The 12442-nt window shown below is 39.8% G+C and overlaps 1 protein-coding gene across 4 annotated transcripts in view; it reads right to left on the bottom strand.

Annotated features, from left to right (window-relative positions):
- Positions 1-389: 389 nt before the first annotated feature.
- CAMSAP1 (calmodulin regulated spectrin associated protein 1) overlaps positions 390-12442 on the bottom strand; it is a 33988-nt gene continuing 21935 nt past the window's right edge. For all 4 annotated transcript variants that reach the window (XM_061352440.1, XM_061352441.1, XM_061352438.1 and 1 more), the window contains 13 exons: positions 10925-11066; positions 10283-10422; positions 10089-10185; positions 9518-9695; positions 9076-9170; positions 8294-8378; positions 5531-7967; positions 4136-4272; positions 3837-4045; positions 3648-3750; positions 3196-3311; positions 2860-2978; positions 390-2555 (listed from right to left, as the gene is read on the bottom strand). In XM_061352440.1, the coding sequence (XP_061208424.1) occupies positions 2253-2555; positions 2860-2978; positions 3196-3311; positions 3648-3750; positions 3837-4045; positions 4136-4272; positions 5531-7967; positions 8294-8378; positions 9076-9170; positions 9518-9695; positions 10089-10185; positions 10283-10422; positions 10925-11066 (4161 nt within the window). In that variant the 3' untranslated portion in view covers positions 390-2252. The remainder of the gene's footprint in view (positions 2556-2859; positions 2979-3195; positions 3312-3647; positions 3751-3836; positions 4046-4135; positions 4273-5530; positions 7968-8293; positions 8379-9075; positions 9171-9517; positions 9696-10088; positions 10186-10282; positions 10423-10924; positions 11067-12442) is intronic.

The following is a 12442-nucleotide window of genomic DNA, read 5'->3' as shown; positions in this document are numbered from 1 at the left end:
AGGCAACTTGTCTTTACAAATCACAAGCAAGCTAATACTGAACAGCCCAACAAAAGAAATGCTCTTAATGCTTCCAAACCTCTGTCACTGACTCCACAGATCAAAGAAAACCCACCAGCCAGATAGGAGAGGCTGAACTGATGAAATAAATCCTTAATGAGCCTGTTCAAATTACTTTCCAGTTGTCTGAAAGCCTTTTGGCCAAGTTGTTGCATGCTGCAGTCAGGGCGAGGAGAATGAAGCTCTTGTCATGAGTTATTACAGCTACTTACAGGTGAAGCTTTCTAAAAGCAGAACCAAACACAGAGTAGCACATCTTTAAAGCGCATTAGTTCTTCGAGGGGATGAGGTGTCACAACAACAAAAGTACACATGAAATAAAAAGGAAATCAGTTAATGGTTTTTATTAAATTTCAGTGTTTCATAAAATAAATATGGTATATAATATCAAACAGTGAGAAATAAAGCACAAGCATGAAAAGCATGGTAACAAAAGCTACACTCATGACTGTGTTTTAATACTTAGCACTTTAGAAACCATAAAGCCTTTAATTATTTACAAGCAGCAAACTATCTAACATAATTTACAAAGTTGCAGCAGCCTAGTCAAGGAGTACTGGAAGGGGAAAAGTCAAATGGAGAGACCGCAATGGAAGACCTTCACTTTGCTCTATCTACTCAGCACTTTATTACGTACCCTATTTTCCCCTTATGTACATAACTCTTTGTAACTTCCACTATTCTCAGAGCTTAATAACACCTTGCAGAGCTCAGTTCATCTCTAGGATGGTGTAGTGCCTTTTGCACTGAAGAGATACGGATTCAAGTAACACTTCAAATAAAAGTAAACATGTGCAAACCAAAGTTCCAAGCCTACATGCCCCTCAGGTAGTCGTGTCAAACCGGATGGCGCAGGCGTATGTTAGCAGATTAACTTGGGTAATGGCTACAGAAACCTACTCTGAAGTCTGGTTGGGGCCACAAATGAGAAATGGGAGTACTAAAAGAATGGAACTGAACTGCAAATACACCCTGGTACCACAGACAAAAATTTAATCTGCTGAAACACAAAGACTTTTCAGGTTATAACTCAAGGTTTAATATTTCAACATGAAAAGAAATCCAAAGCCATTCGACTTATTTGGGCTTCTGAAACAAATGCAAATGTCTCTGTTTAAAAACTGCTTTTAAATGAGAAAAACAAATCAATATATATTAATATCTCACCCAAAATAAAAAACGTAACACACTCTTCATCTTCGAGCATGCTGCTCATTCAGAATAAAGACAGGACAAAGAAAGTAGAATTACATTTCATGATGTAATAAAAACATTAAAATCTGTGATCATTAAGTGCACCATCGTACAGGAGTAGCGTGCTCAGAGTGGAAATGTTCTATACCTACCAGATTCCACCTTTATTAAAGCAAACAAATCTTGAGGACACTACCTGAAACTGAAATCAGTAATGACTGTGCTCTGTTCAGCTCGCCTTAGGTTTCAGTCAGGCGTGTTGCAGCTAGTAGCACCTGTAGTATGCCTCTTCACGATTGTATTCCAGAGATCTTTACATTTGTGAACAACTTGGGAATTTTTTTATAAAAGACTGGCTTTTGCAATCCTTGCAATGCTGATCCTAAAGAGATACTGCGAGTAAACTCTGTTCTGAGCAGCACAAGTTGGGGGCTTTGTTCAGAAATCTGAGCTGGACTTAACGTTGGCAGTAGATACAGTACAACAAGTTGATGTATTAAACAGTTCCTCAAAAAAGTCCCAAAGGAAGGTTTCCCTAAAGACTGTTTAAAAAACCAAACCAAACCCAAAGCACTTCACCCAAGATCTGTTCAATCCTTCTACTCAAGTTCAGCGCTCACCAACTTTAAGAGTGACAGGAGGAAGGAGGGAGGAAGGTGGAGAGGAAACGGAACTAAATTATTCCCAATTTGTACCGATGAAAAGCTTCAAGTAAAAGGAAATCCACTTGTTAAAGATCTTGCTACATGCACAGTCCCTCATCAGTTGAAAGCCACAGTAGTTAGCATTGGGTGTAACAGCAGATTTATTTATTATTCATAAAAAAACACTGGCAATGTTCCTTCATTCTTCGTAACTTGCATCCACGGTTTCTGTTTAGAAGCTTCTTAAAAAATGTCTATGGTTCTGCACATTTCATACCAAACTGGAGGAAAATGGTAAACATGTCTTCTTTTGATGCCATCCCATTCAGCAATCCTCTCCCCAAGAACTCAGTGTCATTTACGAGTCTGAGTCTTCTTTGGCACTGCAGGTCGCTTGGCTTGCCACAAGTGGTTATGAATAGTAAGAGCATCCACGCTGACAGACATGGTTTTGGCTGGAATCACGTTAAACTGTTTTCTGTCCGAACTGTACTTATAAAGTTTGTCAATCATTTTCTTGGTGATGCTCTTTGGCCCTGTTCCAGTCAGCTTGTAGATTTCTTCAGTGTCAGGATAGTAGCAATAAAGTGCTCTGAACTGGCAGCCAGCATCACGGAACAAAATGATGTAGTGGTTGGCATCACATTTTTCTAGTTCCTGCATTAAAACCAAACATATACATAGATTAATACAGGAGTTTTCACCGTGAACATGTCAAGCTTTTAAGTTTTCACATACAGCTGAGTGTTATAACCATGATTTTCAGTCCTTTTATAAGCTTATGAGTTCAGATCTTAATACAGGATCATGCTTTACCCAAGTTCATACAGTTAAGAGAAATAAAGGATCCTCAATGCAGGTACCTTTTAGGAAATGGCATTTGCTACAGCATATCAGCGGGGTTATGAAATGAGCATTACAGATACATCTTGTTGAGTGCATTAATAACATTGTATTGTACCTCTAATATTGAATTCTTATGTGGTTCATTCACTTTTCCAGCAAGACAGCAATGAGAGATTGCATTGTGAATAATATGTTTGTTTGATTTGCTGCTGGGTTCCTTAAATAATTTTGGACCTAAGGAAGATAAAGAAATAAAAATTATTTGCTTTACATGTAGGAGCATTCAGATTTTCATTCAAAGTGAAAACCAGAAAATCCTCCACAATATCTTAGAGATATTAAACAGAACAAAATACACCTCAACTTCTCAAAAATAAATGTGTCACAACAAATACATCCCAGCTTTTTAAGGCCTGCTGTTCATCACAAATGCTCAAACTGAAGCAGTCACCTGTGTATTCTGCCACTGAAGCAATAGAAGATGCAGTTGAAGCATTCTCCCAATCTCTTTCTGTGTTCCTGCTGGGATTTCTGCTCAGTATTGGTAAGGACTCCATCGATTCAACTCTGGGGGAGTGGAATATAAAAAGTTATAGGACATGATTTTGGTTTGGAAAATGAATTCAGCAGTGGCTGGCTCTGAATAGAAGAGGCTATAGACCCTTCCCCTCCCCCAGACAGCCAGATTCTCCCTGCTCAGCCATCGAAGTGAAATTCTATTCTTCCACTGGGAGAAAACAAAACAATATAGCAAGTTTGTACAGAACATGGGAGTTGGCAGCCACATAAAACAGAAGCTGAATTCTCTACTTACTACTGGGCCTCTATGCCAGCAAGCTGAAGCCAACAACACCAAATTCCAACGCTACTGAAAACATACTAAAGTTAAGCTTAGTTTTCTACCTCTGAGATGGCGTCCCACCGGAGTGCACACTTTCAGGTTCAGTTGTTGCTGCTGAGGCCAATGAAAGGCTGGAACCAGACTGAGCACTGCTCAGATTGTCAGCTACAAAATAAAAGAGAATGTGTGAAATACATTTTGTTAACGCGGGTTTGTGGACTCAGTGAGAGCAAACAAATCACAGCTCTTACGTGTGGAAGAACACTTTGTCCCTGAATCACTGTAAGATTCCTCACGATGGACTGACTTGGGCCTGGGTTTCTTGGGCTTGGATTTGGGCTTGCTAAGGCCTTGCTCCTCCAAAATTTGCTGCTGTTTTTTCCTTAGATATTCCTGCTTGATAAGTTCTCTTCGGGCTTTCTCCTCTTCCTTCCGTATTCGGTCCTCCTCAGCTTTGCGACTAAATAGCAAACACAATGTTATATTCAACATATAACACCTTTCCTCCTCTTAAAGATAAAAAGAAGCATTCCTTTCCAGATGTCATTACCGAGCTTCATCTCTTTTCTGTTCAACTTCAGCCTCCAACTGCTGTTTCCGAATCCGAGCCTCCTCAGCCTTGCGCTGCTGCTTCAAGAGGAACGCTGCACGCTTCTTCGCGAGCTCATCTTCTGCTTTCTGTTCATCCTGTAAAATTCAGAGCATTTTAAAGAATAGAACACCCTAAGCTGGAGCTCACAACATTGCTGACGATACCAGGAAGAGTTCAGGAAAACACAAGCTGTCACTTTGGGAAGTCTTTACATTCTGGTAATTGCTGACTGTAAATCAGAACTGTATTGAACTGTTCGTGGCTCAAGAATAATTTAAGAGACAATTTCACTGTTCCCTTAAGTCCGTGAGGACAAGAAGAAGAGTGTCACCTTCCTCTGATGTGCTCTGAAGCATGCTTCATCAACACAAAAACTTCAAGAACTGAAAATTACAATGCAACTACCACATGGGCCAGGCCGGACGGCAAAAACCACCGCAGCGTAATGATAACTTCTGAGTCAGTCAGTATATAATCACACTGTATAAAACAAGAAGTTAAATTCAAGAGGACTGAGACATCCCAGCTTGACTTTCTTGAAGGAGAAATTAAAAAAGTATCACCATGTCAGCACATTTAAGGTATTTACAATAATCACTGCTAAACATAAATTAAGATATCAAATGTTCTGTCAGCAGTTCTGAACTTCAGTAGCAGAATGCACACCACCTGGAATATATCCAACCCAACAAGAAGGAATAGCACTGTCCCAAAAACCCATCAGCTTAACAACAAGCCTTTCTCCAAGCCAGTTAATGTGTGAAATGAGAAAAATTACTTGAATATATTTTCACTGTGAGCCCTGTACACTACCATTATAAGACAAAACCAAAAGCTGTATGGAAAACAGTCATTTCTTCCAACAGTGCATTGAAGCATCTAATTTTTCACTTGCATCTACAGCCATACAACTAAATCCTCTGTTGGAGCCCTTGAATATTAGGCTGCTTAAAATCTCAGATATTTGGGTGCAAATGCCAAACCCCCCCCAATTCAGACTCCAGCAGGTTTTCCTAGATCCCTGTGTTCTGTCAGAACTCTTTCTTTCAGCTAACACACGCTCACAGCAGTAAATTCTGCCCTTGCATTCTGTGATTCTTTTGTACTGTATCTCAGAAAAATCTACGGGAAAGAAGAAAAGCAAGGTTAATCCTTGTTCCTAGTAAAGTTAACACGGATTTCATACATCAAGTCAAACCCTTTTTTTCTCCATAAGCAGCTCTTTAAATCCTAATATTGCAACCAAAATGTACTGTGCTCCATCAGAAGACTGAAGATTGAAGTGGAATAAAACACTTCTAACGCTGGGCAAATGTGTACCAATAACCAAATATAGAAAGGCAATATATTTACCTTGAAGAAAAAACCCACACCAGACTTCTGATCACCTTCACTAATCATATCTGTAGAGCTATCTGGGTTTTCAAGTTCTCCTTCATCTGGAGCTTTTAAGTCAGACAAGTCTACTTCAATGAGATTAGCCTTGCTCCTCAGTGGCTCGTCCACAGGGACATTTTCTTTTCCTGAGCCATCAGAAGAATTCAACCCTGTTTCCTTGAAGCTGTTGTTCACCTCCTTGCTCATTTCAGAAATAATATTTGCATCTTTGGAGGTGGAGAGAACAAGTGCCCTTTGATTGCTCTCATCATGAAGTCTATAGGTATCAAAGAAACACTTCTCTTGAGAACCACTCCCATGATCAGGGCTACTTTCCAAGCCAATTTCTGTTGGTGTCTTTAACAAGCTATTGGATGGAAACGGTCTTAAATGCGGCAGGGTGTCTAGGCTTTGTGTTGGGGTTTTAACACGGGTTGAATTTTGCTGTCTGTCTTTGCCAACTTTCAAATCAGACGGTCTCCCTGACCGAGGGCTCCTTCCTTGGCCAAATCGAGGGGGTTTACGAAGACTGTTCATTCCAGTTGGAGAGAGGGGCTCAACAAAGTGAATTGATGGTTTTACTTTTTGGTCCTGAGAGTTACTTCTGGTTCCCGGCGTTGGCACTGTTGGAGATTTCATAAGCAGTTCCTGTTGCTGAGAAATCTTCAATATAGCCTGCTGAAGTGTACTGATAGTTTCATTCAGTTTCTCGATAGAAAGATCACATTCATTTATATCCACTTCAGTAACATTGTCTTCTAGGAGGGCAACAGAAATAATTTTGCTTTTCTCCAAGTCATGTATAGCAGCAGAGTCTTTTGCTTTATGTTGCTCAGCAAAAGCGAGGCTTTCTTGCATTTTTACTTTTGTTACTTCAGGAGAATCGTTGAGCATTTCTTCTCTCTCGTCCTCCTTCACAAGAAACTCCTCAGATTTGGAACCCAAAGAAACTTCATCTAAGTCTTCACCATTGTGCCGAGAATATTCCTTTGCAAAATGTTCTGGTTTAAGAGGTTGGGGAGCATCAGGAGATTTCCCTTTTTTAACAACATGCAGGAAAGCTGCCTTGCCTAATTTTAGTCGCTGCCTTGCTGACAAGGCTTCCATCTTCTTCTTCTGAGCTTCTATTGCCCTTCTTTTCTCTTCCAACTGCATATGAAGCTGCACCAATTCAGAAGCTAGAAGATTAACGTTATCTTTATTTTGCCTGTTGGGGCTTTGTTCTCGCTTTTGTTTCCATGTGGTCAGTGGTGCTGGGCAGCTTTCTGATCCATCTGGTGTGGTCTTCTGTGAACTACTTGTGCTGGACTTTGTTTCATAGCTATTAAGCCTCTGAAGCTTTCGTTCAGCAAAGTTGGTCATTCGGACACTCCCACTAGTCATGGACACGCTGCTAACTTGAGATATTGTACTCAAGCACGGGCTGGAACGTCCACTGGCATCATCCTTGTCTTCATGTTCTTTTACCTTCATATCTTCTTGCAGCTTTGCAGATTCTTCCTCACCAATGTATTTAGCAACTATAGGATGGTCATCTATGACTACCATATCCTGTTCAGCGTCTTCTATGTCTAAGAGATCTGAATCAGAGTCCTGTCTCACCATAGTCCATGTAGTATCCGCAACATGCGAATTGAGACTTTTCACATAACTGACATTGACTTTACTTGCTATGTCATCATCAGATTTAGCAGCATGAAGAAAAAATCCTCCAGTGGATAGCTCCTGAGGAGAAGGATCTAGACTGCTACTAGCCAAAGGTCTGGAAGCTTCTAAACCTCCCTCCACCAGTGCCACTGAATCTGCAGTTGTAGGGTCTGCAACTGGAGTGAAATCAGAACTAGAAATTGGAGTAAAAGTCCTGTTGAGGTCATGCTCACCATGACTGCTACTTGTCTTCTTGCGGACCAAAGACAAGTGTCCTTCATTTAATCTTTTTGTTGTAAAACTCCTTTGTCTCCCTTCCCCACATTCATCCTCTTTGTTGATGATCTGTTTTTCCTTAGCTGGTTTTAGAACAGCAGGCATTAGAGGCTCCAAGTAAAAACTGTCTGGTTTGCTTTCTGAAGTCTCACTATTTGTTTTTGGAGACCATGCAGATGTAACTATGCTGGGCACCCTGGCTGATGCATTCTGCAATTCCACATCAGCACGGTTTGGCCTTTCTTCAGATCTGATTATTGCAATAAGCTCTTCATCCTCATCCTCGATTTCAACATTGTTCAGCAAGCTCTTCCCATTAGTCTTCACGGATGGAGGATGGGGCTGATTTTTTGGAGTTACATTAACGATGTTTGAAGCAAGGCTGTCTTTGCTGATTGATCTAGCCAGACTAATGCTATCACCAGACCCAGGGTCCACATCAGTACTGGCAGAATGATGAAGAGCAAATGGCGTTGGCTGCGACAGAGGCCTAGAAAAGATAAGAACACTCTACTGATGCTTAAGCACAAAATGTTATAATTTGTTCAATTAAGGACTTTGATGAAAACAGTGACAATTTTTGCTTCTTTGCACTCTTTATCAGAAGTGACCAGCAATACTAAATAGCAACTGAAGATGTATGTTTTAAGTCTTTTCAATTGCAAGCTTAAAACCACTCATCTCTGAAAATGTACATTTACAGAAAACTGAAGTGACTCTCAGTGCAGTTCTAAGGAAGTGATACCACATCACTACAGTGGTTGTCACAGTATCCTCTCATTAGGCAGTAGTGGAACACTTAAGTACATCTGTTACCTGGGTTTCCTATCTGGCCATGCAAGAATTGAACCTCGTGGCTGCCCATCAACACGGGTCAAAGAATTAGAACGATGCCGATGACCTGAAATACATATTTTAAATTGTTAACAGTTTAGAAATGGTCTTTAAACAAGCACTTCTACTTTATTTAAGAGCAAACATAATAAACCCTTTCACCAAGAGATGGCAGCAGCAAACAGATTTGCTGAAATAATAACCAAAGACAAACAAAGCCTGAAAAAAAATCTAGGGAAAAGTAATGACATCCATGCATCTGACTTTTGGGTTTTCAAAGATCAAACTGTTCAATTTGCCTTCTCTGTCATGCCCCTGACCTTTAAAAAGTCCTCACTGCCTGTTGTTAGAGCTTAAGAAGTTGGAATGCTTGGTTGGTACCTTAGCTGAGCATCCCTGGGTAAGTATAGGCCCTAGGTTTTCAGTAATACAAAATGTTTAGTGAGAACATATCAATTCCTAGAGTTGTCATCTGTACTTCCTAAGACTTGGCAAGGGGATTTCTCCTTTCTTTTCACAGAATTTACATTATTAGTGTTAATTTCTTGCACTTGAGATTCTGAGAAATAAGCCCCCTTGTTTGAGAATACCTTTTAATGCAAACAAAGATGATTTACTCAAACTCAGCATGCTTACCATCTGGCTGACTACAGTTTATTTCCACTTTAGTCGTTCAAATATATTAACTTACATCATTTTTATTCATTACTCTATTGACATAGATGGTCACTGCTGGTTGAAATGCAAATTCAAGGTAGACTCACCAGGGCTGTCTTCTCCCTGTAAAGATTTTTGTTGCTTTTGTCTCAAGGGGAGCAGTGGATGGGAAGGGCTAAAAGCAGGGCTTCCTCCTTTGCCACTAAGTCAGAAAAGGAAATTTTCATTACTACTTATATGGCTAGTAAAGATGAGCTGCCTGAACAGTTTTAGTGTTTTAACAGCCTTTTTCAAAGCAGAAGTTAGACTAACTTCTTCCGTCATGCAATGGTGACATTAACTGATGGGGCTTATTAGCATTTGCCAAACAAAGATCAAAACAGCACAAAGTGCTGCTCTGAAATTGAGAATTGAGAATATTTTAGAGACTCACTGCACACAACTCAAATTCACTCAGTTTGTAGTGACCATTTAGCAGCAGAAATTACAGGCTATCCAAATGGAAGCATAAGTTGAAGATTAGTCTAAAGAACGTGAAACCAGACTTACAGATAGTCAGGCTCCTCAGGGTGCAGGTAGTATCTGCTGCAAGCTTCAGAGCCTGCCTGAGCTGCGGGCTGCAACTCTGCTGGACTTGTACTAGCAGGGCTGGCCATGAAACTGCGCTTGGTTGCATTGGAAATGGGAACAGGCGGACGACTGCTCTTCTGCTGCAACACTGCTTTAACTGTGCATATATGTACAACATTAACATGACATACTGGTCATCAAAATAGCAAAACGGAACAGAACCTTTACACATTAGAATGAAAATTTGATGACAATTCTAAAATGAAACTTTAGGCACTACTCTTTATCTAATGTATCTTATGGTGAAATGAATGGAAAGAAAGCTACAAGTAAGTAATAGCGGGCTTAGGGAAAAACTTATCTACCTCATTCAAAGAACTAGAACTCAAGCAGATCTAGAACTAACTTTCCTTCTGTTTTTACTGCTTTTGAAGCTCCCCAGCAAGCAGAAACAAAACTCCAAAGGAAACACCGCTAGTGCAACAGTTCCACTGTAATGCAAGTATCTTTTAAATAACACGCTAACGTCCATAAGGAGTTAAAAACTTACCATCTTTTATCTCCTGAATATCTCTTGGTTGTACAAAGTCTGGTTTGACATTCTCAAACCACCAGAAGAGTTCTGCAATGAACACCATGACGTTAGGCTGAAACAGAAACAAAGAAAAAACACACCTCAGTAACAAAACCCTTGTGATTTACCTACATTTGAGTTTAAAATGTATCCTTCATTATGTTTCTTACCTTTAAAACCAAAGGAGCATATAACATGTCCTCCAATGTGAGGTAAAAGCATTTGTTTAGATATTCATTTGAGAATTCTCTCAAAAGTTGAATATTATAGAGGCTGTCTGCAATTGATGTTACCTCCTTCAAACAAATATCTAGAAAGGTGAAAAAGGTAAGTTACAACACTACAATGTTTTTTTGGCAAAGAAACTCATGTTTGCAATGCTGAAGAGTGACAATTGCTGAAGAATGGAGAAAGTATTTTAAAATCTAGATTTTATAACGTCAAATTATGTACTCCTACAGAAGAACATGAGGATGATCAGCTAATGCAGTAGTGGACAGGTACTCCTTTTTTATGGTCTACTGAAATCAAGCTTGCTTAGTTGAAGAAAGGCGTATCATGTAGATATATTAAAGGATTATTTTGTAGCTTGTATTATACAGAGCAGAGCCTTCTAAATGCAGAAAGTAAAAAACCAAAATTGGAGGTTACATCTTAAAATACACTGAGGCAGATTCCATGCGACTCAACTTTAACTTGCTGTATTCCATTACTTATTAGATATGTTGCATTTTCACTTCATAATGTATTTCTAGTTCACCTTTCAAAGATTAAAGAATATTTATTTATATATTTAGACCTTTATTACATACCATCCAGTTTCATTTGCTCTGGACAATAATAGTGTATGACAGCCAGAAGAGCAGCACCATCGCTACCGTCCTTCATCAAATCTTCAAGCAAAGGGAAGTAAGGGAGTTGCCTGCTTGAAAGATGGTCTCTCCGGTAACGCACCTACCAAAAGAAAACAAGTGATCATGTGATGCTAACAAACAGAAAAGAAGAATGAGAAAAAAAAGGAATTAGGCATTGAAAACTCTTTACGGTGGATCCTTTATAGCATTCTGCTTTAAGTCAAAAGCAATTTACAAGCTTACTTTTCCCTTAATGGAAGCCAATTCTGCAGAATACGGTGCTTCCCTTTTAATCACTCTCTTGCATCTGGCAGCAATCCATGCCGCTGGATTCCTAGCTTCATTCACACATTGTAACTTATTGCAAGCAATTTAAGTCAAAATCCTTCCACAGAGATGCATGAATGCAGCAGATCCAAAGAAAGAGACACCGATAACTACATGAAAACACTTAAAGCTTGGGAAAACCAAAACAAAAACACAGCAAAAGATAATTCAGGCGGGCTAGTGATTTCTCATACATTACCTACATCCACAGACTTGTCAGTCCACAGACAGCAAAGTTCTCTCAGAGATAATCAGAACATGGTATGTCTGGCAAGCCAGCACACAATACGAATATCGTGCAAAAAAAAAGAACACGGCCTTTTCCAAAAAGCACGGGGAGCAAGTAGAGCCTTTAAATCAACGGCAAAACTCTCCTTGATTTCACTATAGATCAGAATCAAACTTTTGTGCAAACCGTCCCCCAGCCCTCACAGAATTTGGAGCATAGCTGAAGAACAGCTAATGTCAGTCCACTGAAGAACAGATCTTGGCATTGCTTCTTGCTATTTGTGCAAGAAAAGTTTTAGTGTTGATGTTCACTAAGCACCCACATGCTGGCTAGGCTGGAAGGTTGTGTCTAAGCTCAAGCAACAAAGCAGTTGGGCAAGCAAAAGAACTACAGACTATGGAGGCTAGCAGAAATACCTTACAGAGCTGGGAAAAGACTCCTTTTACACGTTAGTGCATTAATATCACTTAGCATTTAACAAAATATCTTGACTGATGTGCTGATATACAGAATGTATTTAGTTGTCAGAGGCAAGCTGGATTTTATCAATGGGATCACAGACTTCCCAGGACAACCTGGGAAAGCTCTATACAAACACACACATACTCATATGTGTCAATGGAGGATAGCACAGGCTGAGAAAAAAATCTGTTCAAAGGAAAAGTCACACTCAGAGCATTAAGCAGCAGTCAATTTATTTTGCACAACTATAAAGGTGTTATGTTAAGCTTCCCTGGCAAAGGCAAGTAACTCTAAAAGCTACCTCTATATGTTAATGCTATTTTCCTGTCCTTTTACCAGGTGCAAGCTACTTTTTTTTTCCCCAGCCTGAAGCACTCCACAAATATGTAATGGAATGTGAATCATACTGTACCACACGAGCATATTCCACTGGTTCCAGCATGCAGTGCGATAGGGCA

This window comes from Neopsephotus bourkii, unplaced genomic scaffold (genome assembly GCF_033783945.1).
Source record: "Neopsephotus bourkii isolate Nb327-2 ecotype Australia unplaced genomic scaffold, CSIRO-AGI_Nbou_v1 NB_659, whole genome shotgun sequence".
Taxonomy (NCBI): Eukaryota; Metazoa; Chordata; class Aves; order Psittaciformes; family Psittacidae; genus Neopsephotus; species Neopsephotus bourkii.
Note: the sequence above shows the minus strand (reverse complement) of the source record. Positions and strands in the feature narration are given on the sequence as shown.